We start from the raw sequence: 24,339 nt of genomic DNA on the forward strand, positions 1-24,339 counted from the left end.
AGGAGGCAGAATGCGACATGAAAGAGGGTTTAACTTGTTCCCTGTGTCCCTCTGGATTTCAATCTGAAAGGTGAAGTAACTGAACCACCTGGACCAGGCTTCAAAGAGGAGGGGGTGAGGGGGGGGTGAGGGGGGGTCTGGCTGTTCCCACTGCTCCTGTAAGCTGACATTGTTCAGTGTTGTCCCATGTTTATTTTGTCCTCTTCAGGATTATTTGTGCAGATATTTCAGGGGTGTGTCTGCAGGTTGTGATATTTATAGTGGACATGATGCTTGACCAACTGAAGCCCCTCCTCAGAAAACAACTGTTTCTACACCACCCCAGAATATTACTGTTCATCATGTGTCTGAGGCTCTTTGAGGCAGGTCGTATTTCTGTCTGTAATTTTAGATTAAACAGTGATGATCAGCAGTTTTTGTCTCTGCAGTATTTTTTTGCACTTAACCCTTGAACACTATATTTTATATTTTCCTGATATTGAGTTGTTATTTTGTGTTACTCTTATTTTCTATTGTAATATTGGAGCAGTTGGGCGGTAGAATATCCTTCAGCATTAAAAAAGATCTCTCATCTCATGATGATGGTGATAGTGATTATGATGGTGATGTGATGATGGTGATGATGATGGTGATGGTGATGTTGATGACAGTGATGATGGTTTTGATGATGGTGATGATGGTGGTGATGATAGTGATGGTGATGATGGTGATGATGGTGATGGTGATGATGGTGATGATGCAGATGGTGATGGTGATGATGGTGATGATGCAGATGGTGATGATGGTGATGGTGATGATGAATTTGATGATGATGGTGATAGTGATGATGATGATGGTGATGGTGGTGATGATGATGGTGTGATGATAGTGATGGTGATGATGGTGATGATGGTGATGGTGATGATTATGATGGTGATGATGAATTTGATGATGATGGTGATAGTGATGATGATGATGGTGATGATGATGGTGATGATGGTGTGATGATAGTGATGGTGATGATGGTGATGATGGTGATGGTGGTGATTATGATGGTGATGATGAAGTTGATGATGATGGTGATAGTGATGATGATGGTGGTGATGATGATGGTGATGATGATGGTGATGGTGATGTTGATGATAGTGATGATGGTGATGATGGTTATGATGATGGTGTGATGATAGTGATGGTGATGATGGTGATGATGCTGATGGTGATGATGATAGTGATGGTGATGATGGTTATGATGATGGTGGTGATGATAGTGATGGTGATGATGCTGATGATGCTGATGGTGGTGATGATAGTGATGGTGATGATGGTGATGATGCTGATGGTGATGATGATGGTGATGATGGTGATGATGATGATGGTGATGATGATGGTGATGATGGTGGGGATGATAGTGATGGTGATGATGGTGATGATGCTGATGGTGATGATGGTGATGATGGTGATGATGCTGATGATGCTGATGGTGGTGATGATAGTGATGGTGATGATGATGGTGATGATGGTGGGGATGATAGTGATGGTGATGATGCTGATGATGATGATGATGATGATGCTGATGCTGATGGTGATGATGGTGATGATGATGGTGATGATGGTGGGGATAATAGTGATGGTGATGATGGTGATGATGCTGATGGTGGTGATGATAGTGATGGTGATGATGAAGATGATGATGATGATGCTGATGATGGTGGGGATGATAGTGATGGTGATGCTGATGGTGGTGATGATAGTGATGGTGATGATGAAGATGATGATGATGATGCTAATGGTGGTGTTGATGATGATGGTGATGATGCTGATGGTGGTGATGATGGTGATGATGCTGATGGTGATGATGGTGATGATGATGGTGATGATGGTGGGGATGATAGTGATGGTGATGATGGTGATGATGGTGGGGATGATAGTAATGGTGATGATGCTGATGATGCTGATGGTGATGATGGTGATGATGATGATGCTGATGGTGGTGTTGATGACGATGGTGATGATGCTGATGGTGGTGATGATAGTGATGTTGATGATGAAGATGATGACGATGGTGATGATGCTGATGGTGGTGTTGATGGTGATGGTGATGGTGGTGGTCATGATGATGATGGTGATAATGATGATGATGCTGATGGTGATGATGATGCTGATGGTGGTGATGGTGATGATGCTGATGGTGGTGATGATAATGATGGTGATGATGAAGATGATGACGATGGTGATGATGCTGATGATGGTGTTGATGGTGATGGTGGTGGTCATGATGATGATGGTGATAATGATGATGATGCTGATGGTGATGATGATGCTGATGGTGGTGATGGTGATGATGCTGATGGTGGTGTTGATGGTAGTGGTGATAATAGTGATGATGATGGTGATGATGATCGTATGAAGAGTCAGATTCAGTTTCATAGTTAGTTATTCTCCAACGAGGGCCTGTTGTTTTGTGACAATAAATTTAATATTAGTGAAGACTTTTTAAAGTCAGTTAGTTTAGTTGTAGAAGTTACTTTCTTCTGTTCTTCTGTTTACAGTCTGTTACATAATAAAGTGAGTGTTACTATAGAATGAAGGTAACCAATCAGGGCCGACCTGATCATTACTGATTAGTGAATAAGTAACCCTGGATAATGGAGGACTGTGGTCTGTCACTGTTTGTTCTTATTCCTGTGAAAGGTTCTGCACTGTAAGTCTTATGTAACCCTCTTCATCAGGAGCACATTGTGTGATTTACCAGAGACAGAGGACTCAGGTGAGGTGGTAGAAAGAGTGATCACGTCTGATGGAGGGGTCAAACACTGCAGGGTGTGGTGAGTTATTATTTTAACCTCCCACATGATGTGTTTCCTGATCTTAAACAGGTACATTTCTATATTTGTCCAAAGATAATCAAACATACGGTTTTATGTTTTCATGTCTGTGAGAAAACAGACCTTAAAAGACACACTGAGGGGACACTGAGACCTCGTTTACACCTGGTATTAAAAGGAGAATCTGTATCTACATTATCTGGACATATAACAACACATGTTAATGTGAAGTTTGACTGTGTCATGATCTGAATATGAACAGATCAGTCTGTTCATATTTGGAGTGTAGACCTGGATGGTGAGAATGACAGCCAGAGCTGGGTATCGTCCGCATAGCAATGGTATGAGAAACCATGGGAGCAAATGATTGCACCAAGTGAGGTGGTCTATATTGAGACGAGAAGGGGTACGAGCACTGACCCTTGAGAGGTCGGACATGAACCAGTGGAGGGCAGATCCTGAGATACCAAGCTCAGAGAGAGAAGAGAGGAGGGTTTGGTGGTTCACTGTGTCAAAGGCAGCTGACAGATCCAGCAGTGATAGAGCTGAGGACTGTCCAGCAGCTTTAGCCAGACGCAGTGATTCCGTTACCGCCAGTAGTGCAGTTTCGGTAGAGTGGCCCCGCTTAAAGCCAGACTGATTTGGGTCCAACAGATTGTACTTGGACAGGAAGTCAGTGAATTGATTAAAGACTGTGCGCTCAAGTATTTTTGACAGGAAGCGAAACTGGTCTGTAGTTTCAACCTGGTTTGGGTTGAGGGTGTTTTTCTGAGCAGTGGGGTGACCTGAGCTTACTTGAATGCAGTGGGGAACACACCCGTTGACAGTGAAGAGTTGATAATGTGCGTGACTGCAGGGTTAAGTGTGGGGGAAATGGTCTGTAGGAGGTTTGATGGTATTGGGTGTAGTGGATAGGTAGTAGGCCGAGAGTCTTGCAGAAGCTTAGAGACTTCGTCCTCGACTGCGCGAGCTGCAGAGAAGCTGTGTGAGCTGCAGCTAGGGAGAAGCTCACCATGAGTCTCTGTGTTCTGTGTTTGTACTTACGGCTCTTCCAGGATTCTAGGAGCATCCATTTGAACCTCTCAGAGCTGGACGTTTCCTGCAGTCTGCTGTGCTAACAGGGTTGTGTCAGAGAGCTCTCCGGAGAACACTTGTTGGAAGCAAAGAGTTTATTTCCTCTCCTTGTTCATATGAAAGCTGCTGTCTGCCGGCCTCTCTGTGACTGCAGGTCAGAGTCTGTCATACTGTATTACCTCATCCTCGAACCATGTCACTTTATCAGGTCACTTACTCCTCCTTGTATAACAGCTGTACCTCGTATATTTATTTAATCTATTCTTTACTGACTTGCTATTTTGTCTTTGAGCTGCTGCAACACCTGAAATTCCCCCCTGGGGATCAATAAAGGATTATCTTATCTAATCCATACTTGATGTATGATGAACAGTCACTCTGTGGTCTGTTGTCACACGAGTGTTTCAGATGTGTTTACACTGTTAGGATGAAGTGGACGTTCTTTGTCCTCCATGTTATGTAATGATTCTTTCGATTAATGAATATGAAACTGAGTGAAAAGGACTTTTGATGCTGTTCACCATCACACTGTGAATAAACTCTGAGTCATCCATAAACAGCTTCACTCTGGAGTTTATTCAAACATGATTCAAACAGGAGTAAATGAGGAGCTTGTTGATCTGATGACGTGTTTGTGGGACTGACTCAAAATAAACTGCAGCGCTGCCCAGAGAGACACAGAGACACAGCGATATAGAGACAAAGACACAGAGACATAGAGAGACAGCGACATAGAGACAGAGACACAGAGACACAGAGACATAGAGAGACAGCGACACAGAGACATAGAGAGACAGAGACATAGAGAGACAGCGACACAGAGACACAGAGAGACAGAGAGACAGCGACACAGAGACATAAAGACACAGAGACTGAGACAGAGACACAGAGACACAGAGACACAGAGAGACAGACACAGAGACAGAGACACAGAGACACACAGACACACAGAGACACAGAGACACAGAGACACAGAGACACAGACACACAGAGACAGAGACACACAGAGAGACACAGAGACACAGAGAGACAGAGACACAGATTGACACACAGACACACACAGACAAAGACACAGAGAGACACAGAGACACAGAGAGACATAGACAGAGACAGAGACACACAGACACACAGAGAGACAGAGACACAGAGAGACGCAGAGACAGAGGCACAGAGACAGAGAGACAGAGACAGAGACACAGAGACAGAGAGACACAGACACAGAGACAGAGACAGAGACAGAGAGACAGAGACACAGAGACAGAGGCACATAGAGAGACAGAGACACACAGAGACACACAGAGACACAGAGAGACAGAGACACAGACACAGAGACACACAGACACACAGACACACAGAGACACAGAGACACAGAGAATCACAGAGAGACAGAGACACAGAGACAGAGACACCGAGACACCGGGACACAGAGACACAGAGACACAGACACAGAGACACACAGACACACAGAGACACAGAGACAGAGACACAGAGACACACATAGAAACACAGACACAGAGACAGAGACACACAGAGACACAGACACAGAGACGCAGACAGAGACAGAGACAGAGACACAGAGACACAGAGACACACAGACACACAGACACACAGAGACACAGAGACACACAGACACACAGAGACACAGAGACAGAGACACCGAGACACAGAGACACAGACACAGACACACAGACACACAGAGACACAGAGACAGAGACACAGAGACACACATAGAAACACAGACACAGAGACAGAGACACACAGACACACAGAGACACAGACACACAGAGACACAGACACACAGACACACAGAAACACAGAGACACACATAGAAACACAGACACAGAGACAGAGACACACAGACACACAGAGACACAGACACACAGACACACAGAAACACAGAGAGACAGAGACACAGAGACAGAGACACACAGAGACACAGACACAGAGACACAGAGACACAGAGACACACAGAGACACACAGACACACATAGAAACACAGACACAGAGACACAGAGACACAGAGACACACATAGAAACACAGACACAGAGACAGAGACACACAGAGACACAGACACAGAGACACAGAGACACAGAGACACACAGAGACACACAGAGACACAGAGAGACACAGAGACACACAGACACACAGACACACAGAGACACAGACACAGAGACAGAGACAGAGACACAGAGACAGAGACAGAGAGACAGAGACACACAGAGACACAGAGAGACACAGAGACACACAGACACACAGAGAGACAGAGACAAACAGAGAGACAGAGAGACAGAGACACTGAGACACAGAGACACAGACACAGAGACACTGAGACACAGAGACACAGACACAGAGACACAGACACACAGACACACAGACACACAGACACACAGAGACACAGAGACAGAGACACAGAGACACACATAGAAACACAGACACAGAGACACAGACAGAGACACAGAGAGACACACAGAGACACAGAGAGACAGGGACACAGAGACAGAGACACAGAGAGACACAGAGAGACACAGAGAGACACAGAGAGATTTTCTCTGAATGTAAAACATCGGCTCAGGGTTCAGACTTTCATGGGGCTTATTAACAAAGAGAATCATGTAGATTATAATCAGACTGGCCATGTAATATCACACACATACGCGCACACACACACACACACACACACACACACACACACCCTGACACTTGTTAAGAGAGTGACGTGAAACTCCTCTTTGACTCTGTGTGGAAATTTCCCTGAGCCACACCTGAGCCTGAGCCAACTGAGCCACACCTGAGCCTGAGCCTGAAGCTGAAGATGAGCCTGAAGCTGAGCCTGAAGATGAGCCTGAAGCTGAAGCTGAAGCTGAAGCTGAAGCTGAGCCTGAAGCTGAAGCTGAGCCTGAGCCTGAGCCTGAGCCTGAGCCTGAGCCTGAGCCTGAGCCTGAGCCTGAGCCTGAGCCTGAAGCTGAAGCTGAGCCTGAAGCTGAGCCTGAAGCTGAAGCTGAGCCTGAAGCTGAGCCTGAAGCTGAGCCTGAAGATGAGCCTGAAGCTGAAGCTGAAGCTGAAGCTGAGCCTGAAGCTGAAGCTGAAGCTGAGCCTGAAGCTGAGCCTGAGCCTGAGCCTGAGCCTGAGCCTGAGCCTGAGCCTGAGCCTGAGCCTGAAGCTGAGCCTGAAGCTGAGCCTGAAGCTGAAGCTGAGCCTGAAGCTGAAGATGAGCCTGAAGATGAGCCTGAAGCTGAAGCTGAGCCTGAAGCTGAAGCTGAAGCTGAGCCTGAAGCTGAAGCTGAAGCTGAAGCTGAAGATGAGCCTGAAGCTGCCTCAGCTTCATAGTTCACAGTTCCACAGCTTCCACAGTTCTCAGGTGGTCAGTTTAAGGAACAACTCAGGTGTGTTAACATGCAGGTCACTGATAACATTTAAAAGTATAATCCTGTAAAGCAGCAGCTCAGAGAGTGCAGCGACCAGCAGAGCCCCACACAGACCCACACAGACCAACACACCATGCTGTGTTCATAATGAGCCTCCCTGTCCCGGCCTGACCTGCTGCTGTGAGTCACTCAGAGTCCAACACCCTGAAGGAGGGAAATGGAAGTTATGTGAGGGCGGAGGGCAGCGGGGCCTCCACACAGGGGCTTTGTGAGCGGAGCTGTGGTGGAGGAGGAGACGGGAGAATTTAAATATATGAGTGAAAATCCGACGCTGTGTCCTCTGAGATTCATATAGGCTGAGGGGATGCAACTTAAACACCATATTTAAGTGTAAGCAGAAGGTGAAAGAAACAAACTGGATCTCCTCATCACTTCAGTCCACCATCTTCTCTGCAGGAAAACAGCAACAGTCCTGACTCCCTGCTCGGGCTGCCACTAATAAATCAGTGTATGACAAACAGTGACCGAGCTAACAGGCAGGTATGGTGAGCGCAGACATAGGTAGCCGCTAATCAGAGCTAACATATGAATAAAACAATGAGTGTTAAAACAGTGTGTGAGACGTGTTGGACGGTCTGTTCGTCCAATAAAGCGCACACACAGATTATCTGTCTGATATTTACATGAACAAATCTCCAACAGGCTCCAACAGCACAAACATGGCCCAGAGGTTACGTTCAGTGACTGAGTTAGCTGAGGGGACACCTAGCAGACAGCTAGCAGCTCCCACCTGTCACTCAAAGAGGCCACGCCCCTAACGATGCATCACTTTAAGCCTTAATGTCAACAGGTGGACATTTTGATGTAACATGGGACTCTATCGAGACAGCCTCAGCCTTGCAGGTTGCTGCTTGGCAGCCTCTGCTCTCCATGTTCAGTCTGATTAAATAAGATCTTTGTTTGCTGTTCACTCTGCTGATTATAAAACATTCTTTCTTCAGGTGTATAGCAGCTCTCTATGAACACACAGAGGTCAGCAGCACACAGGTATGTGGCGGTCAGGGTGGTGAGGTGCTTAAACAGACTTTAGAAACACGCTGACATCAGTGTTGGCTGTTAGCTCAGCAGCAGGCGGGTGCTTTGCTCTGCTGGCTCTCCTCTGAAGGCGGGCGGGGTCACCTTTACTGACACGCTCAGTTTGAGCAGGAGCGCCCACAACTTCCTGTTGTTGGACTGGTGCACCACACAAATCATTGAGGTGGAAGCAGAGCAGTAGTAATACCTGCTCCTGGTGGTTGTGTGTTCTGTATCCTTTGCTGAGGCACAGAGAGGAAAAAGATGTAAAGTCAACATTTTACTTCAAGTTCATCATGAAATCATAACCAATGTTGATCACGCATTTCTTATACACACATTGTATTTCCTGGAAAACTATTCTGCACTTGTTGATGTTCACTAATTTAATGTCCAATGAAACACTCTCTCTAATGTCCCTCCTCCCTGACACACAGGACCTACAAGCTAGCAGTTACGGTTACTTGCAGTTCTTTTTCAGCCGTTTTTCAGCCATTTTGCTCGGTGAAACCCAATCAAATCTCAGTAAAGTAGCTTCCTGTTTCATTTTACATAAATGTCCATCCATCCATTATCTATACCGCTGTTCAGGGTCGCGGGGGGCTGGAGCCGTCATTGGGCGAAGGGCGAATACACACAGACAACCTTCCACACCTATGGGCAATTTAGAGTCAACACCACCAGAGTCTGTGGGAGGGAGCCTGAGACCCCGAAAGGAACCCATGCATGCACGAGGAAAACATGCGGACTCCTTGCCCGAACCGAAGTTTGAACCAGTGACCTTCTAGCTGTGAGGCAACAGCGCTAACCACTGCTCCACCAGGCAACAGTGTATTTTAATATTGCTTAATAATTATTGATGCTTTAATGCGTTAATGTTGCAGCTGTTAGGGTTAGAGTTTATTCAGATTACTCTGATATTTTGTTGGGTGAATTTCCCCCGAGATCAATAAAGTTTTATCTTACAAACTGCTTTTATCACCATTAGATATAACAATATGAATGTCATGAACCGTCTCAAAGTCAGTGACAAAGAAGGGAATCACACATGAAATACTGCTTAAACAATATTAATTTATTGTAAACCTGGATCAAATGAACATACGTATGTAAGTTAGCAGGGTCAGTCATGAATGCAGTGTCTGGGTGAGTGTAGAGTTGAATGCAAACAAAACAAACCAGCTGGCGGAGGCCTGGGAGGAAGCGAGGAAAGACAGACATTAGAGTGGAAGCCACTTAAATAAGCTGAGGCCCAATGAACTCAGGTGCAGGCAGTTTCCTGATGTCCTTCCTGACTCTGCCTATTGGCTCCTGGACCGGGAAGTCAACCAAACCAATAGCAGGCAGAGAGGGCAGGACGTCACAGGAAGCATGAAGATAAAAACTCTATTATATATTATATACATTTAAAAAAACAAAACTTATTTCCATAGTTGTCTCGTGCTTAATACATAAAAGCCTAAGTCTATGTTAAGGTATTCACTGCTAAGTAAAGTAATGGAATATGATGTTGCAGAAAAGCCCCCACTATGGAGGCTGATATTCTCCATTTTACCGCTAGAGGCCGCTAACACTGTTCTCCTTACTGGTATGTCGTTTCGCACAAAGACTGACTTTGGTCGATTCTTATTGGTTCATGTATTTTTGTGTCACGCCTCCGCGACATCATTCTCCTTTCTCATTGGTAGTTTCAGACGTTGACTGTTTGTGCGTCAAACCTGAAAAATAAGATTGGTTTTACCTGCAAACTGTCAAGAGTAAAGGAAACGAGCTGACGGCAGCGATGCTAACCTTCCAGACACACTGTGAGTTCATAATTTAACGTTTTTCTCTGGTGACATAAATGTCATCTACACGGCCCCAGTTTAAGCGTCAACATGAATTATCCAACAGACATTTCTTGTTTGCTTCTAATGCAGACAAAATGGCAGTTAAAGCCTTGTTTACATTGCCGAACCAGCCGGGGTGCTAGCTCATGCTAAGGTTAGCTTATATTAGCTCGGGGAGTTTGGCACTGCTGAAGCTAATGGGGGCTGACGCCGATTACGATCTTTTTAAAAATCTCAAACGACTGTATCTTGCAGTCAGGAGTCGTTTATCACAATCAAATACTTTGGTGTTGTTGTTCGTGCTAGTGTTCAGTTCATGGTAAATATCTCGTGAGCTAGCACGTCTTCGTATTCTAACATCCTTTTGCTTTAACGTTACATTAACGATTGAACTGTTAAAACACAGTCCCTATGTGGACCAGGTAAGCATAACGAACAGGCTACTGTCAGCTTTATACTCAGTTTAGTTTGGATCCATACCCTCTTGAGAGAGGAGCGTCAGGTGCAGCCATAGTATCGGTGTTTTTTGTATCGGAGGTGGGTTTCTTTGGTCCATTCAAAGCTAGTCGTAAATATAAATCCCGCACCGTGATCTCTTTTTATCATAAGCCCTGTGAGGAGCTGCTTATGCTCATTGTTCTGCATTACTGGCAGAGAAACCAGAAACACTGAATGCCCCCTGTCTCCTGCAGACACCAAACACGATCCTTTAATTCACATGAATTCACTTTAATGCAGTTTCATGTGTGTCACTGATGATTATTAGGATTTTTAAACATTCATCATTCGTGAGTGTTTCTTCTTCTCTCTGACAGAAACTGGTACTGGTTTAAAGGTTGGTCTGACAAAACAAGAAATCTGAGGCTGAAACGTCTTCAAAAAGAATGAATTCGACCTTTTTCATTTCAATAATACAAATTAGTTTAGTTTCCATTGCTGTTTTCTAATGTGCACACTTGAGAGGAGTACAGCTGTGGTGGTGAGATGCTGAGGGGCTTAAATGATGAGTATGCGTGTTGCTAAGGGCATGTGGCTGTCTCTGTGGAAATCCTTCAGCAGGTAAGATATCTGTAACTCAGTTACCTGAATAAACAAGTAAACAACACACTGACACCTGAGAAAGACATGTTAGACTGGTTATTAAGATGTAAAATTGGTTTCATAGAGATGTTAAACTGGTTTCATAAAGACGTGTTGTGGCACACACTCAGGCTGCAGCAGGTGATCCTGGCAGAACAGCAGGCGTCTGAGCCGCCTCAGCAGGAAGTCCTGAGTCACCTGGTTCAAGGTGAGGTGGAGGAGGGAGGCTAAGAGACAAATACAGCAGAAATGAAGGGAGATCTTATGAATGGAAGGTGGTGCAGAAAAGATCCAGAAAGTGTGGCAGTGATGCATGTATGACATGAGCTGGGAGGACACGGGGAAGGTCTGTCCTCCGTCTCTTTGCTGACTGTCAGTCGTCCATAAACTGGAGCAGTTAGTTTTTCTTTGTTTGTCCGTGTTATCATATCAGCCTTTGGTAGAACCTGTGCTGTTACTGTCCAGGTGCAAAGGTACAAAGTAATTTTTAAGCAACATGTTAAACCCTGTCTCTGGTTCTGCTTCTTAAATTTCCAGGTGAATCTTTTTCTGTGTTTGTGTCGGTGAGAAGCTTCTGGACTGTTGGTTGGACAAAGACATTTAAAGCATCTCTTTAGCAGCTGGTGACATTTGTTGACATCTTTCCCTTTTTTTTCTGACATCTGTCATCTTTTCCAATTATGTAAGCTTCCCATAGACTACAGATGTTAATTAGCGTTCTTGCTAACTCCAATTTATTTGAATCCTGATGTTCATTAACATTCTCTGTCCTTATCAACAACATAAGTAAACAATGAATTGATTGACATTAACCTAACTGGCAGCTTATGGTTGTAAAAACTTGGTGGCTTTTCTGATTATTGGGTTGATAGAATTCCCTTTGATAAAAAAATAGACAAAAACGGATTGAAACGTGTTTTTCTCAGGTCATTCAGAAGTGTCAGTATGTAGCTCTGACGCTAACGCTAACCAAAGTCCCATTCTATGTAAAGAGCAGGTGACTGAGCGTCCTCACAGGGAGCTGTGACCCTGCTCGTAGCGCGAGTAAGCAGGTGTAACAGATGAGATTAACTGTTATGCTGCAGCTCTGAAACACTAATCCTCTGAGGCATGGAAAGAGTTTATTTTAAATTCATGTCTGCAGCAGCTCCCCTTTCTAATGTGGACAGACACTGTAGATGATGTGCACAGATTTTTACCAACATCAGGGCCAAATGTTTGAAATGAACTTTGTTTAAATGTAAAGACATTTCTTCGTGCAGCTGTTTCTGTCTGCATGTCTTCTTCTTCCCAACAAGTAATCACCTGCAGACAGAAGCAGGATCAACCTTTAATTCACTCATACACAGCTTCATTGCAACTGATAGTACTTTAACATCTGTGTTCTAAAAACATACGGATTACTTTGAACATTGTTTAACAGTCGTGAACAGTGCTGATCACAGCTGTTCTCTTACTGACGTTTACACAGAAACCTGTTGTTTGACTGATCTCATGAGTGAAATGTGGATCAGAGCGGCTCTGTTAGATCACTGTGACCTTCAGCTGAACGAGCTCGCCCTGCAGAGCGAACGTCTCCTCTCTGAGTCCTCTCACTGTGATGTTCTGAGTCTGTTTGTTGATTATCTCACAGGGATTCCTTCTATGAAATTAAACAGTATTCTCCCTGCAGACAGTCAGTCCTGACCTCTGATGGTGAGGCAGTTTGGTGTCTCAGAGTAATGAGTGTTGTTAGTTGGTGTGCAGTCAGACGTGAGCTCTTCTGTCTGTCCGGTCTGCATGAGGGGTTAATGATCAGAGCTGCTGTGTGCAGACGGCAGCGTCAGGGTGAAATCTGTTACGGTATAAGAGCTGCAGGTAATTATTGCTCAGGTACACAATGATGGTTTATCTGCTCATGTGTTACAGTGAGACTAAACCCCCCTCTCAGATCTGCATGATGAGACTTTGATGGAGAGAAATCAGAAACACATTTCACTCTTCAGACTCTTTAGATAAATTATTGGCTGTAAATGATTTTCATCATTAGTTTTGTTGCTTGACCTCAAACTTACTGATGATTTTAATTTGCCAAACGCATAACATTGAAAACAGGAACTTATTGCTCTGCCTGCGCTGAACAGCCAAACTCCTCCTGTAAACACACAGGATTGAACACGTGTGTGCTGTGAAGAGCCGGTGACTTTGATCGGGGTTTGTATAAAATAGTTTAACACCATGTTTCTGTCTCTTGTAGGACTGTCAGTGTTACACACAGATGGAGGAGAGGACTGTGAGAGGATCGTAAGGTTGATGAAGACTCTACAGAAACTCACATGAGATGAAGCTGGAGTAACCACGTTGCTGCAGAACACCGAGCAGCAGCTTCATTCCTCAACTGTCCCTCCTTCAGCCTCTGCTCCTCCTCCGCACACCTTCATCCCTCTCTGCTGTCCGCCCCGGCAGAGTGGAACCCTCCCTCCCCCCCGGCCTCGCGCCCTCCCATCGGCGGCCCACTGCGGCGGCGTGTTGGTGTACGATGGCGCGGTGGGACGCTGAGGGCCGCTGCGGGGGACTGTGATGTCAGAGCCCAACAGCCCGGGCGAGAGCCGGCGTGGCGCTCCCAGATTCTTCGTGGGCTGCGAGGACGATGAGAGCGAGGTCCCGGAGGACAGCATGAGGACAGACATGGAGCTATACGAGGACGACGAGGACACTGACTCGGTGGGGCCACATGACAGACACACCTGGATCACGTCTGCACACAGAACATATCACATATATTAAGCTTGAATGAGCTTCTCATTCACTAAAGTTGCTTAGTTACTCAGATAACTCATGTTACACAGACAGCATGCATTCACATGGACTGAGGTCACCTGGGTACTGTAAATCTGCATAAACCTGCAGCAGGTCAGAGGTCAGACTTCTCTGTGACCACCTGACCTGATTTGGAAGCATGGCCTTCCTCTTTAAACTATATTAGTGACACACACGCAGTTTTACACACAGCAGTGGAAACACACTGTGTAGACACCTGAAGCTGCTGACGTTAGTTAGAGCTGCATGCTAAGTACCAGTGCGACCAATGTACCAGTGTGAAATGCAGAGAGAGGTGTTTTATTCTGTTAGGTATTTTACCCAGATGGTGGCGCGTTAATCTAGCTAAAGCTTCGTCACGGTCATTCGTCGTCATGATCGCTAGTGCAGTCGCCATCTTCACAACAATTAACGTGACTGTTGGCTGAGCTCCACGAGCAGGGTTACTAACTACACATGGTGAAAACAGATAGGCTCTAATTCATGTGTTTTGAATGTTTTTTAATGAAAATAATAGAAATAGTTTTGAAATCACGTCTATACACATTTTTATTAATAAATAGCTATAGAAACCTTTTTCACTCTGGGATACGCCCAACGGACTGCGTCTCATGTTCCGGATTTTACTGATTTGTCTGTAAGAACAGCAAAGAAGCACAGTGTGCTGCTAGCAAGTTTAGCAACTGTAAGCATCCGTTTTTAACAGTCACACATTTCATGCATTTTCTAGTTTAATGTTAAGAGATGTCAGGCAGTTGGGCTGGGGCAAGCACGGGACGTCAGGAGAGACCACAGGCTGAGCTGCTGTTTGGATTTCTTCAGTGAACTGAGTCAGGTGTACAACAATGATAGCAATCATATCACTTCCATACAGATAGTAGTATAGGCCACAGCTGTTAAATTATAAAATGATATACTGTAGAACTGGCAGAAAGAATATACATAAGTACAGGGATCAGGGTTGGAGCTGTGTGTAATAATCTCTCCTTTTAGTCCTCCACTCTGCTGTCACAGATGTGTCCTCAGTCTCAGGTCTCTGTCATGCACAGACTGTACATACGTGATAGACACACCAGTTTGTACAGGGCCATGTTTGGCCTTCAGGAGAAATCCATCAGTCGGTGTCTCTGTTCCTCTTCACAGAACTACACTGAGGTGCATGTAAACACAGTGTGACTGTGTGAGCCAGGAGCCAATCAACAGTCTGTTGCATTAACACATTTGTTAGTATGAGGTGTGGCTGGTGGGGTCAATATTTACATTAATAGTCTGTAAAGTCTGGGCCTGCAAAGACCAATGAAATTGAACTTGGAGACACAACAGCTTTTATATCTGCTGTTAAAAGTGTATTATTATTATTATTATTGTTATAGTTATCATTTTTATTGTTATTGTTATTATGCACAGTGAGTTCTTAAGTCTAAGCTTTTGTTGGAGCTTTATGGGACAGAGCTGTTGTCGTCCTGAGACGCTCTCTGTAATGTCTCTCCTCTTCCTCCTTCTCCTGCTCAGCCCCCGGAGCGACAGATCGTGGTGGGGATCTGCTGCATGATGAAGAAGTCCAAGTCGAAGCCGATGACCCAGATCCTGGAGAGGCTGTGCAGGTTCGAGTACATCACCGTGGTGATCTTCCCCGAGGACGCCATCCTCAACGAGTCTGTGGACAAATGGCCTCTGTGTGACTGCCTCATCTCCTTCCACTCCAAGGGTACACACGCACACACACACACACGCACACACACACGCACACACACACGCACACACACACGCACACACACACACGCACGCACACACGCACGCACACACGCACGCACGCACACACGCACGCACACACACGCACACACACGCACACACACACACACACAGAGTCAACGGGCACATCCTGGCTCTTAGTTTTAGAGGTCAGGCTGACAAAGCCTTAATCCTCTATTGCCAAGCAGTTTTTTGAACTTTTTAAAATATTTTGATTTGTACACACACACAGACACACACACACACACACACACACACACACACACACACACACAGTGCTCTGTTATTAACCCTTTCAAAGTAACCTCTCAGAAACAGACAGACATGAATGATTAGAATGTTTTTTTTTATTGTCAGCAGGGTGAGTAATGAGGGTGATGGCTCCTCCTGGGTGTTTTGGGGAGTGGAGGGTTAATGTGTTCTGTACACAGGTGTCTCCATTTATAAGCTGCAACACACAAATCAAATACACACACATTAAACACTCTGTTTACTGTGTGTGTGTGCCTGTGCGTGTGTGTGTGTGAGACCACATGGGCCTGTCATCGTCTGCCCAAACACATTTACACATTACACACAGTGCCTGTGTTTAACACAGTGTCAGCATTAACATCATGATGTAGTCCAACAGTGTGTGTGTGTGTGTGTGTGTGTGTGTGTGTGTGTGTGTGTGTGTGTGTGCGCGTGTGCGTGTGTGCCGATGACTGTGAAGTTAACATCAGATGATGTATGGGCTGTATGAAGTGACTCTTCTCTCTGCATGTGATCAGGGTTCCCTCTGGATAAAGCTGTGAGCTACGCAAAGCTCAGGAACCCTCTGCTCATCAACGACCTGAACATGCAGTACTACATACAGGACAGGTACTCCACACAACTGACTGTGTATTTTAATACTGCATTGAAATCATCATTACTGTATGTGTTATTAATCTGTTAACAGGAGGGAGGTGTACCGCATCCTGCAGGAGGAGGGGATTGACCTCCCTCGCTATGCTGTGCTGAACCGCGACCCCGATAAACCAGACGGTCAGTCTGAGAGCTCATTATACAGTATATATCACATTATATATATCACTTTATATACATCACTTTATATATATATCACATTATATATATCTCATTATATATATCATTATATATATCACTTTATATATATCACTTTTTATATATCATTATATATATCACTTTATATATATCTCATTATATATATCACATTATATATATCATTATATACATCACTTTATATATATCATTATATATATCACTTTATATATATCATTATATACATCACTTTTTATATATCATTATATACATCACTTTATATATATCATTATATACATCACTTTATATATATCACTTTTTATATATCATTATATATATCACTTTATATACATCACATTATATATATCTCATTATTCTTATTATGTCATTAAAGTGTAAAGCACATTAAGCTGCGCTCCACTGTGATGCAGTAAGTTCCTCCTGAGAAAAACAGCCCTCCAGCCTCGGCCCGAGCAGCATCCTGAGGTGATACATTTAGACTCGAATGTGGAGCAGTCAGTCGTCTCCTCCTCTGCTGCTGTGATCTGAACAGAGACTGTTGAGCAGTCAGATGTTTCAGAGAGCAGAGCTGCTTCACAGAGTAAACACCCGGGCCGCTGTCATCTGTGTGTATTTAAAGAGGGAATCCTGGCACACACAAATGTGTGTGTGTGTGTGTGTGTGTGTGTGTGTGTGTGTGTGTGTGTGTGTGTGTGTGTGTGTGTGTGTGTGTGTGTGTGTGTGTGTGTGTGTGTGTGTGTGTGTGTGTGTGTGTGTGTGTTCAGAGTGTAACCTGGTGGAGGGGGAGGACCACGTGGAGGTGAACGGAGAGATTTTCCAGAAGCCGTTTGTAGAGAAGCCGGTCTGTGCTGAGGACCACAACGTCTACATCTACTACCCCACGTCTGCAGGAGGAGGCAGCCAGAGACTCTTCAGAAAGGTTACTGTCTTCTGGCTTCTTTGAACACGTTCACATATCCAACACTGCTGCAGGTTAAAGATCAGAGGGGAGGAGACTGGAAGAGTCCTGCAGCCTCTGAAAACTCCAGGTTCACCATAATCACCACTTCCATCAATGATATTATTCTAACTACATTACACTTATAAAGATAATGACTGGTCTGTTTCAGCCTCTAGTTTATCTTAGACAGGTAGCTACTGTGTCACTCACACCAGGGCATCTTTTCACTCCAACTTCTGCTTTAGACTCATTCAAAGGCAGTATAATCAGCGGGCTGCTAATGTAGCGTCAGTTCCCCGTCTGGCAACCCCGTAGGACCACGGCACAACACTGGCAAGTAGGGCTGGGCGACATGGCCAAAATCCTCTATCACATCATGATTTTTCATGTCTGGATAACAATATATATCACGATATATCGTGTTTTCTGGTTTCACAAAAAATGTGTCCATTCTGTTTTCACTGAGGCTGAGCCTGAGTCCTTTTCTGCACGTCCATGTTAATGAACAGCACTTTGTACATTAGCCTTCTAGCTAACGTTATATTATTTGTGTTGCCTCGGCTCTGAAAGTTCCGGCTTCAGGAGCCAATGTCCGGAACTGATAGGGCTCGGGACCACCACAGCCCTCCACCACACTGAAGGGCTCTTCAGGAGACTCAGGAGGGGAGAAGTCCTCCACCTCTAAAGAGCCCTCTGTGGCACATGTGCCCTGTGACTCTGTGTCACTCTCCATTTTTCTCTGGCCAGGGGAGGGGACGTCACTGAGCTGCTTTTTCCAAATTGTGCAGTGGGCGGAGTTATGATCAGACCTGTGGGTGTAGTTAGACTTTAACAATTTTATTTAACATGTACAAATCTCACCTTAACAATCTCAGTGCAGACAAAGCCTCGCACACCCCCAGCGATCTTTGGCGCCCCTAAGGGGGGCCCTGACCCCAGGTTGGGAACCACAGCACTAGCAGCGGCAGCGATGTGCAGAGCCTTTGCAAAACAAAACTCCATCAACAGTGTGTCTGTGTCTGTGTGTGTCTGTGTGTGTGTGTGCAGATCGGCAGCCGCAGCAGTGTGTACTCCCCAGAGAGCAGTGTGAGGAAGACGGGCTCCTACATCTATGAAGAGTTCATGCCGACAGATGGGACGGACGTGAAGGTAGAGAACAGAACCCCCTCGGATCAGCATGAAGTCCAGTTTGAGTCATTGTAAAATATAACAACTGATCATCAAGGAAGTTTTTTATGAAACATCCAATAACCCAGTTTAAGTATGTTTGTGAGGATGCTGCACAAGGTCAATGACGATACAGACTGCAGTGTAACACGATCTCTGGTAACCTGTTTGTAATGAACTGCTCAGCAGCACTGTGTGACTGCGGCTGAGCCGTGTGCCTGTGACGAGCCTGTTGCCTGAGGCTCATTGGTCGTATTTAGAGGCTCTTACATGAATATATCCCACTTCAAAACTCATTTCTGTTCTGGGACAATGATTATGTTGTTTCATGGTTGTGTGTGTCTCACCTGTCCTCAGGTGTACACTGTTGGGCCAGACTACGCTCACGCTGAGGCGCGGAAGTCTCCTGCTCTGGACGGGAAGGTGGAGCGAGACAGTGAGGGGAAGGAGGTTCGATACCCCGTCATGCTGTCAGCCATGGAGAAGCTGGTGGCCCGAAAGGTGTGCCTCGCTTTCAAGGTGAGATGAACTGTTTTAAAGACCAGTTAGAGTGCTTTGTCTTCAATGTGTGAGTGCATCACTGATACTCATGGTCCCTTTACAGCATGGCATGACAATCTAAATGATATAATAATAATAACAATAATAATAATACTTTATTTGTAAAGCACTTTTCAAGACAGAAGCACAAAGTGCTAGTTAAAAGAGACTCACAAATGTAGCTAAAAACACCAAAGCATGCAGTTTAACAGCTGTATCAGAGAGAATGTTATGATAAAACAAAGGTTCGGGCTACGGTCGAATACAAAGTGGAAGACTGAAGGGCCGTTACAGAAAAAGCTCCATCACCTTTTGACCTCGACTCTGGTATGGTTAGCAGGCCTAATGTGCCTGATCTAAGAGGCCTTCTTGGGCACTAAGACATTAAGAGCTCACTAGATAACACACATAAAGCCTGGTCACATAGTCACCATGTAACATACAGGTCTATAATCATGTATGTACATTTATAAGCCTGTAGCTATTTGTGGTGTTAAAACAGAGAACTCCTGAGTCTGTCGAGTCCTGATGTTAAACAGAAGCTGTGTGAGAGCCCCGTGTACTGTCTGCATGTTGACGTGTCTCTGTCTCTTCTCACGGCAGCAAACCGTCTGTGGCTTCGACCTCCTGCGAGCTAACGGACACTCGTACGTCTGTGACGTCAACGGCTTCAGTTTTGTGAAGAACTCGATGAAGTACTACGACGACTGTGCAAAGATCCTGGGGTACTGTGTGTATGTTTTACTTCATCCTGAGTTGTCTCTCTCAGATCAGTTCATTAAGTTTATCTCTTCCTGTCTCTGTAGGAACATTGTGATGCGAGAGTTGGCTCCTCAGTTTCAGATCCCCTGGTCCATCCCCACAGAGGCTGAGGACATCCCCATCGTCCCCACCACCTCAGGCACCATGTGAGTCTCAGGCTGCTTTTTACTGTGTATGTACAGGAGGTGTGTTCAGTTTACTTTAGATGAATGTGGATCTGTTATTATCATCAGGTTTAATTTACCTCAGTGAGCTCATCAGCTGCACAGACACATGAAGAAAACTGAGACGATGATATGACCTGTAAACCACTTACATCAGGAATAATGAGTGTGTTTCAGCAGCAGTGTTTCACTCCCACATACACTTCACTCAGGATGGATCAGATATCAGATGTCTCCTCTCTGTGTCCCTCAGACACCTGTGTGTTTAACTGATGATCACCAACTATCTGCTGAGAATCACTGTAAACATGCGTGTGTGCGTGGCACTGGAAGCAGGTTGAAGTTTGTGTTTAGAAGTTAAATGAAGGGAGCACTGCAGACATATGTATTTGTGCATTTAGTGAAATGCTGTTTTTTAAAGGTTTCACAGTAACATAGACACACATCTTTTCACAGGTGTAGCTGTCTGTAACGTGTGAATAGTTCCTACCTGTTTGGCTGTTTGACAGGAGGTTTCAGGTTGTGCCGGTCTGATCTGGTGTCAAAGCTTAAACTGGTTTGATGTTCTGTAGTTTAGCTGAAGCAGCTTCTGTCATTAAGAAACGTTTAGGTAAAGAGCTCTGCATCAGTAACCAGAGCTGACAACGTCACAGAGCTTAATCCAACCAGTATTATATAGATGATTATAAGAAAGAAAATGTGATTCAGGTCTTATCTTAATAAATGACCTGAACAAGTCAGCAGTGTCTGACTGGCTGTGCAGAGCTTACTGCTGAGCTGAGGACGGGGATGAAGCTGACCAACAGTTAGCTGAGCTAGCCACTTGAGAGGCCTTGATCATCCCGCCAACATTATCTGTGACGTCTGCAGCTCTGTTACGCGAGGTGGCTTATAAGTGAGAGTATTCCCGTTAGCAGAGTCAACTTGTCCCAGTGCTGGTTATTGCTGCTGTTACATGAACGGACAGTTCACGGAGCGGACGTGCTGTTTACTGCTACACCTGCAGCAAAACTGCTGAGGCTGTGTGTGCTGACAGGAAGCAGGAGACGTGATTTTTGCGTTTCATAAAGTGACTGTAACGGGGCTGATCACGCTGATTAAACATACATTTGATCATCATTAACAATGGTTGATGACATACCGTATTAATAACACAACTGCAGCCCACAGGTCTATTTGTTTCATAATGAACGTGTCGCTCCACCTGTACTCTCTACTGTTTCATGCAGGTGTCAGAGTTTGTTTTATTATAGGCAAACTTAGCGTGTTCTTGTAGGTTTCTGTTAGCGTGTTGTTCTTGTAGGTTTCTGTTAGGGTGTTCTTGTAGGTTTCTGTTAGCGTGTTGTTCTTGTAGGTTTCTGTTAGCGTGTTCTTCTCGTAGGTTTCTGTTAGCGTGTTGTTCCTCGTAGGTTTCTGTTAGCGTGTTGTTTTCGTAGGTTTCTGTTAGCGTGTTGTTCTCGTGGGTTTCTGTTAGGGTGTTGTTCTTGTAGGTTTTTGTTAGCGTGTTCTTGTAGGTTTCTGTTAGCGTGTTCTTGTAGGTTTCTGTTAGCGTGTTGTTCTCGTAGGTTTCTGTTAGCGTGTTGTTCTCGTAGGTTTCTGTTAGCGTGTTGTTCTCGTAGGTTTCTGTTAGGGTGTTGTTCTTGTGGGTTTCTGTTAGTGTGTTCTTGTAGGTTTCTGTTAGGGTGTTGTTCTTGTGGGTTTCTGTTAGTGTGTTCTTGTAGGTTTCTGTTAGGGTGTTGTTCTTGTAGGTTTTTGTTAGCGTGTTCTTGTAGGTTTCTGTTAGCGTGTTCTTGTAGGTTTCTGTTAGCGTGTTGTTCTCGTAGGTTTCTGTTAGCGTGTTGTTCTCGTAGGTTTCTGTTAGGGTGTTCTTGTAGGTTTCTGTTAGCGTGTTGTTCTTGTGGGTTTCTGTTAGTGTGTTCTTGTAGGTTTCTGTTAGCGTGTTGTTCTCGTAGGTTTCTGTTAGCGTGTTGTTCTCGTAGGTTTCTGTTAGCGTGTTCTTGTAGGTTTCTGTTAGCGTGTTGTTCTCGTAGGTTTCTGTTAGCGTGTTCTTGTAGGTTTCTGTTAGCGTGTTGTTCTCGTAGGTTTCTGTTAGCGTGTTGTTCTCGTAGGTTTCTGTTAGCGTGTTGTTCTTTTAGGCTGCTGTTAGTGTGTTCTTCTCGTGGGTTTCTGTTAGCGTGTTGTTCCTCATAGGTTTCTGTTAGCGTGTTGTTCTCGTGGGTTTCTGTTAGTGTGTTGTTCTTTTAGGTTTCTGTTAGCGTGTTGTTCTCTTAGGTTTCTGTTGGCGTGTTTTTCTCGTAGGTTTCTTTAAGCCTGTTGTTCTCGTAGGTTTCTGTTAGCGTGTTGGTCTTTTAGGTTTCTGTTAGCGTGTTCTTCTCGTAGGTTTCTGTTAGCGTGTTGTTCTCGTGGGTTTCTGTTAGCGTGTTGTTCTCTTAGGTTTCTGTTGGCGTGTTTTTCTCGTAGGTTTCTTTAAGCCTGTTGTTCTCGTAGGTTTCTGTTAGCGTGTTGGTCTTTTAGGTTTCTGTTAGCGTGTTCTTCTCGTAGGTTTCTGTTAGCGTGTTGTTCTCGTGGGTTTCTGTTAGCGTGTTGTTCTCGTGGGTTTCTGTTAGCGTGTTCTTCTCATAGGTTTCTGTTAGCGTGTTCTTTTAGGTTTCTGTTAGCGTGTTGTTCTCGTGGGTTTCTGTTAGCGTGTTGGTCTTTTAGGTTTCTGTTAGCGTGTTGTTCTCGTGGGTTTCTGTAAGCGTGTTGTTCTCGTAGGTTTCTGTTAGCGTGTTCTTGTAGGTTTCTGTTAGCGTGTTGGTCTTTTAGGTTTCTGTTAGCGTGTTGTTCTCGTGGGTTTCTGTTAGCGTGTTGTTCTCGTAGGTTTCTGTTAGCGTGTTCTTGTAGGTTTCTGTTTGCGTGTTGTTCTCGTGGGTTTCTGTTGGCGTGTTGTTCTCGTGGGTTTCTGTTAGCGTGTTGGTCTTTTAGGTTTCTGTTAGCGTGTTGTTCTTGTGGGTTTCTGTAAGCGTGTTGTTCTCGTAGGTTTCTGTTAGCGTGTTCTTTTAGGTTTCTGTTAGCGTGTTCTCGTGGGTTTCTGTAAGCGTGTTGTTCTCGTAGGTTTCTGTAAGCGTGTTGTTCTCGTAGGTTTCTGTTAGCGTGTTGGTCTTTTAGGTTTCTGTTAGCGTGTTCTTCTCGTAGGTTTCTGTTAGCGTGTTGTTCTTGTAGGTTTCTGTTAGCGTGTTGTTCTCGTGGGTTTCTGTTAGCGTGTTCTTGTAGGTTTCTGTAAGCGTGTTGTTCTCGTAGGTTTCTGTTAGCGTGTTCTTTTAGGTTTCTGTTAGCGTGTTCTCGTGGGTTTCTGTAAGCGTGTTGTTCTCGTAGGTTTCTGTAAGCGTGTTGTTCTCGTAGGTTTCTGTTAGCGTGTTGGTCTTTTAGGTTTCTGTTAGCGTGTTCTTCTCGTAGGTTTCTGTTAGCGTGTTGTTCTTGTAGGTTTCTGTTAGCGTGTTGTTCTCGTGGGTTTCTGTTAGCGTGTTCTTGTAGGTTTCTGTAAGCGTGTTGTTCTAGTAGGTTTCTGTTAGCGTGTTGTTCTAGTAGGTTTCTGTTAGCGTGTTGTTCTTGTAGGTTTCTGTTAGCGTGTTCTTGTAGGTTTCTGTTAGCGTGTTGTTCTCATAGGTTTCTGTAAGCCTGTTGTTCTCGTAGGTTTCTATTAGCGTGTTGTTCTTTTAGGTTTCTGTTGGCGTGTTGTTCTTGTAGGTTTCTGTTAGCGTGTTCTCTTAGGTTTCTTTTAGCGTGTTTTTCTCGTAGGTTTCTTTAAGCGTGTTGTTCTCGTAGGTTTCTTTAAGTGTGTTGTTCTCGTAGGTTTCTGTTAGCGTGTTGTTCTCGTAGGTTTCTGTTAGCGTGTTGGTCTTGTAGGTTTCTGTTAGCGTGTTGTTCTCGTGGGTTTCTGTTAGCGT

The 24,339-nt window shown here is 44.8% G+C and overlaps 1 protein-coding gene across 5 annotated transcripts in view; it reads left to right on the forward strand.

Annotated features, from left to right (window-relative positions):
* Nucleotides 1-10,073: 10,073 nt before the first annotated feature.
* ppip5k1a (diphosphoinositol pentakisphosphate kinase 1a) overlaps nt 10,074-24,339 on the forward strand; it is a 42,833-nt gene continuing 28,567 nt past the window's right edge. For all 5 annotated transcript variants that reach the window (XM_069679252.1, XM_069679247.1, XM_069679249.1 and 2 more), the window contains exons 1-10: nt 10,074-10,123; nt 13,464-13,930; nt 15,539-15,734; nt 16,549-16,639; nt 16,719-16,804; nt 17,605-17,759; nt 18,828-18,929; nt 19,305-19,466; nt 20,091-20,212; nt 20,294-20,395. In XM_069679252.1, the coding sequence (XP_069535353.1) occupies nt 13,787-13,930; nt 15,539-15,734; nt 16,549-16,639; nt 16,719-16,804; nt 17,605-17,759; nt 18,828-18,929; nt 19,305-19,466; nt 20,091-20,212; nt 20,294-20,395 (1,160 nt within the window). In that variant the 5' untranslated portion in view covers nt 10,074-10,123; nt 13,464-13,786. The remainder of the gene's footprint in view (nt 10,124-13,463; nt 13,931-15,538; nt 15,735-16,548; nt 16,640-16,718; nt 16,805-17,604; nt 17,760-18,827; nt 18,930-19,304; nt 19,467-20,090; nt 20,213-20,293; nt 20,396-24,339) is intronic.

This window comes from Semicossyphus pulcher, unplaced genomic scaffold (genome assembly GCF_022749685.1).
Source record: "Semicossyphus pulcher isolate SPU_LCO1_2020_fin unplaced genomic scaffold, fSemPul1.0.p SCAF_38, whole genome shotgun sequence".
Lineage (NCBI taxonomy): Eukaryota > Metazoa > Chordata > Actinopteri > Labriformes > Labridae > Semicossyphus > Semicossyphus pulcher.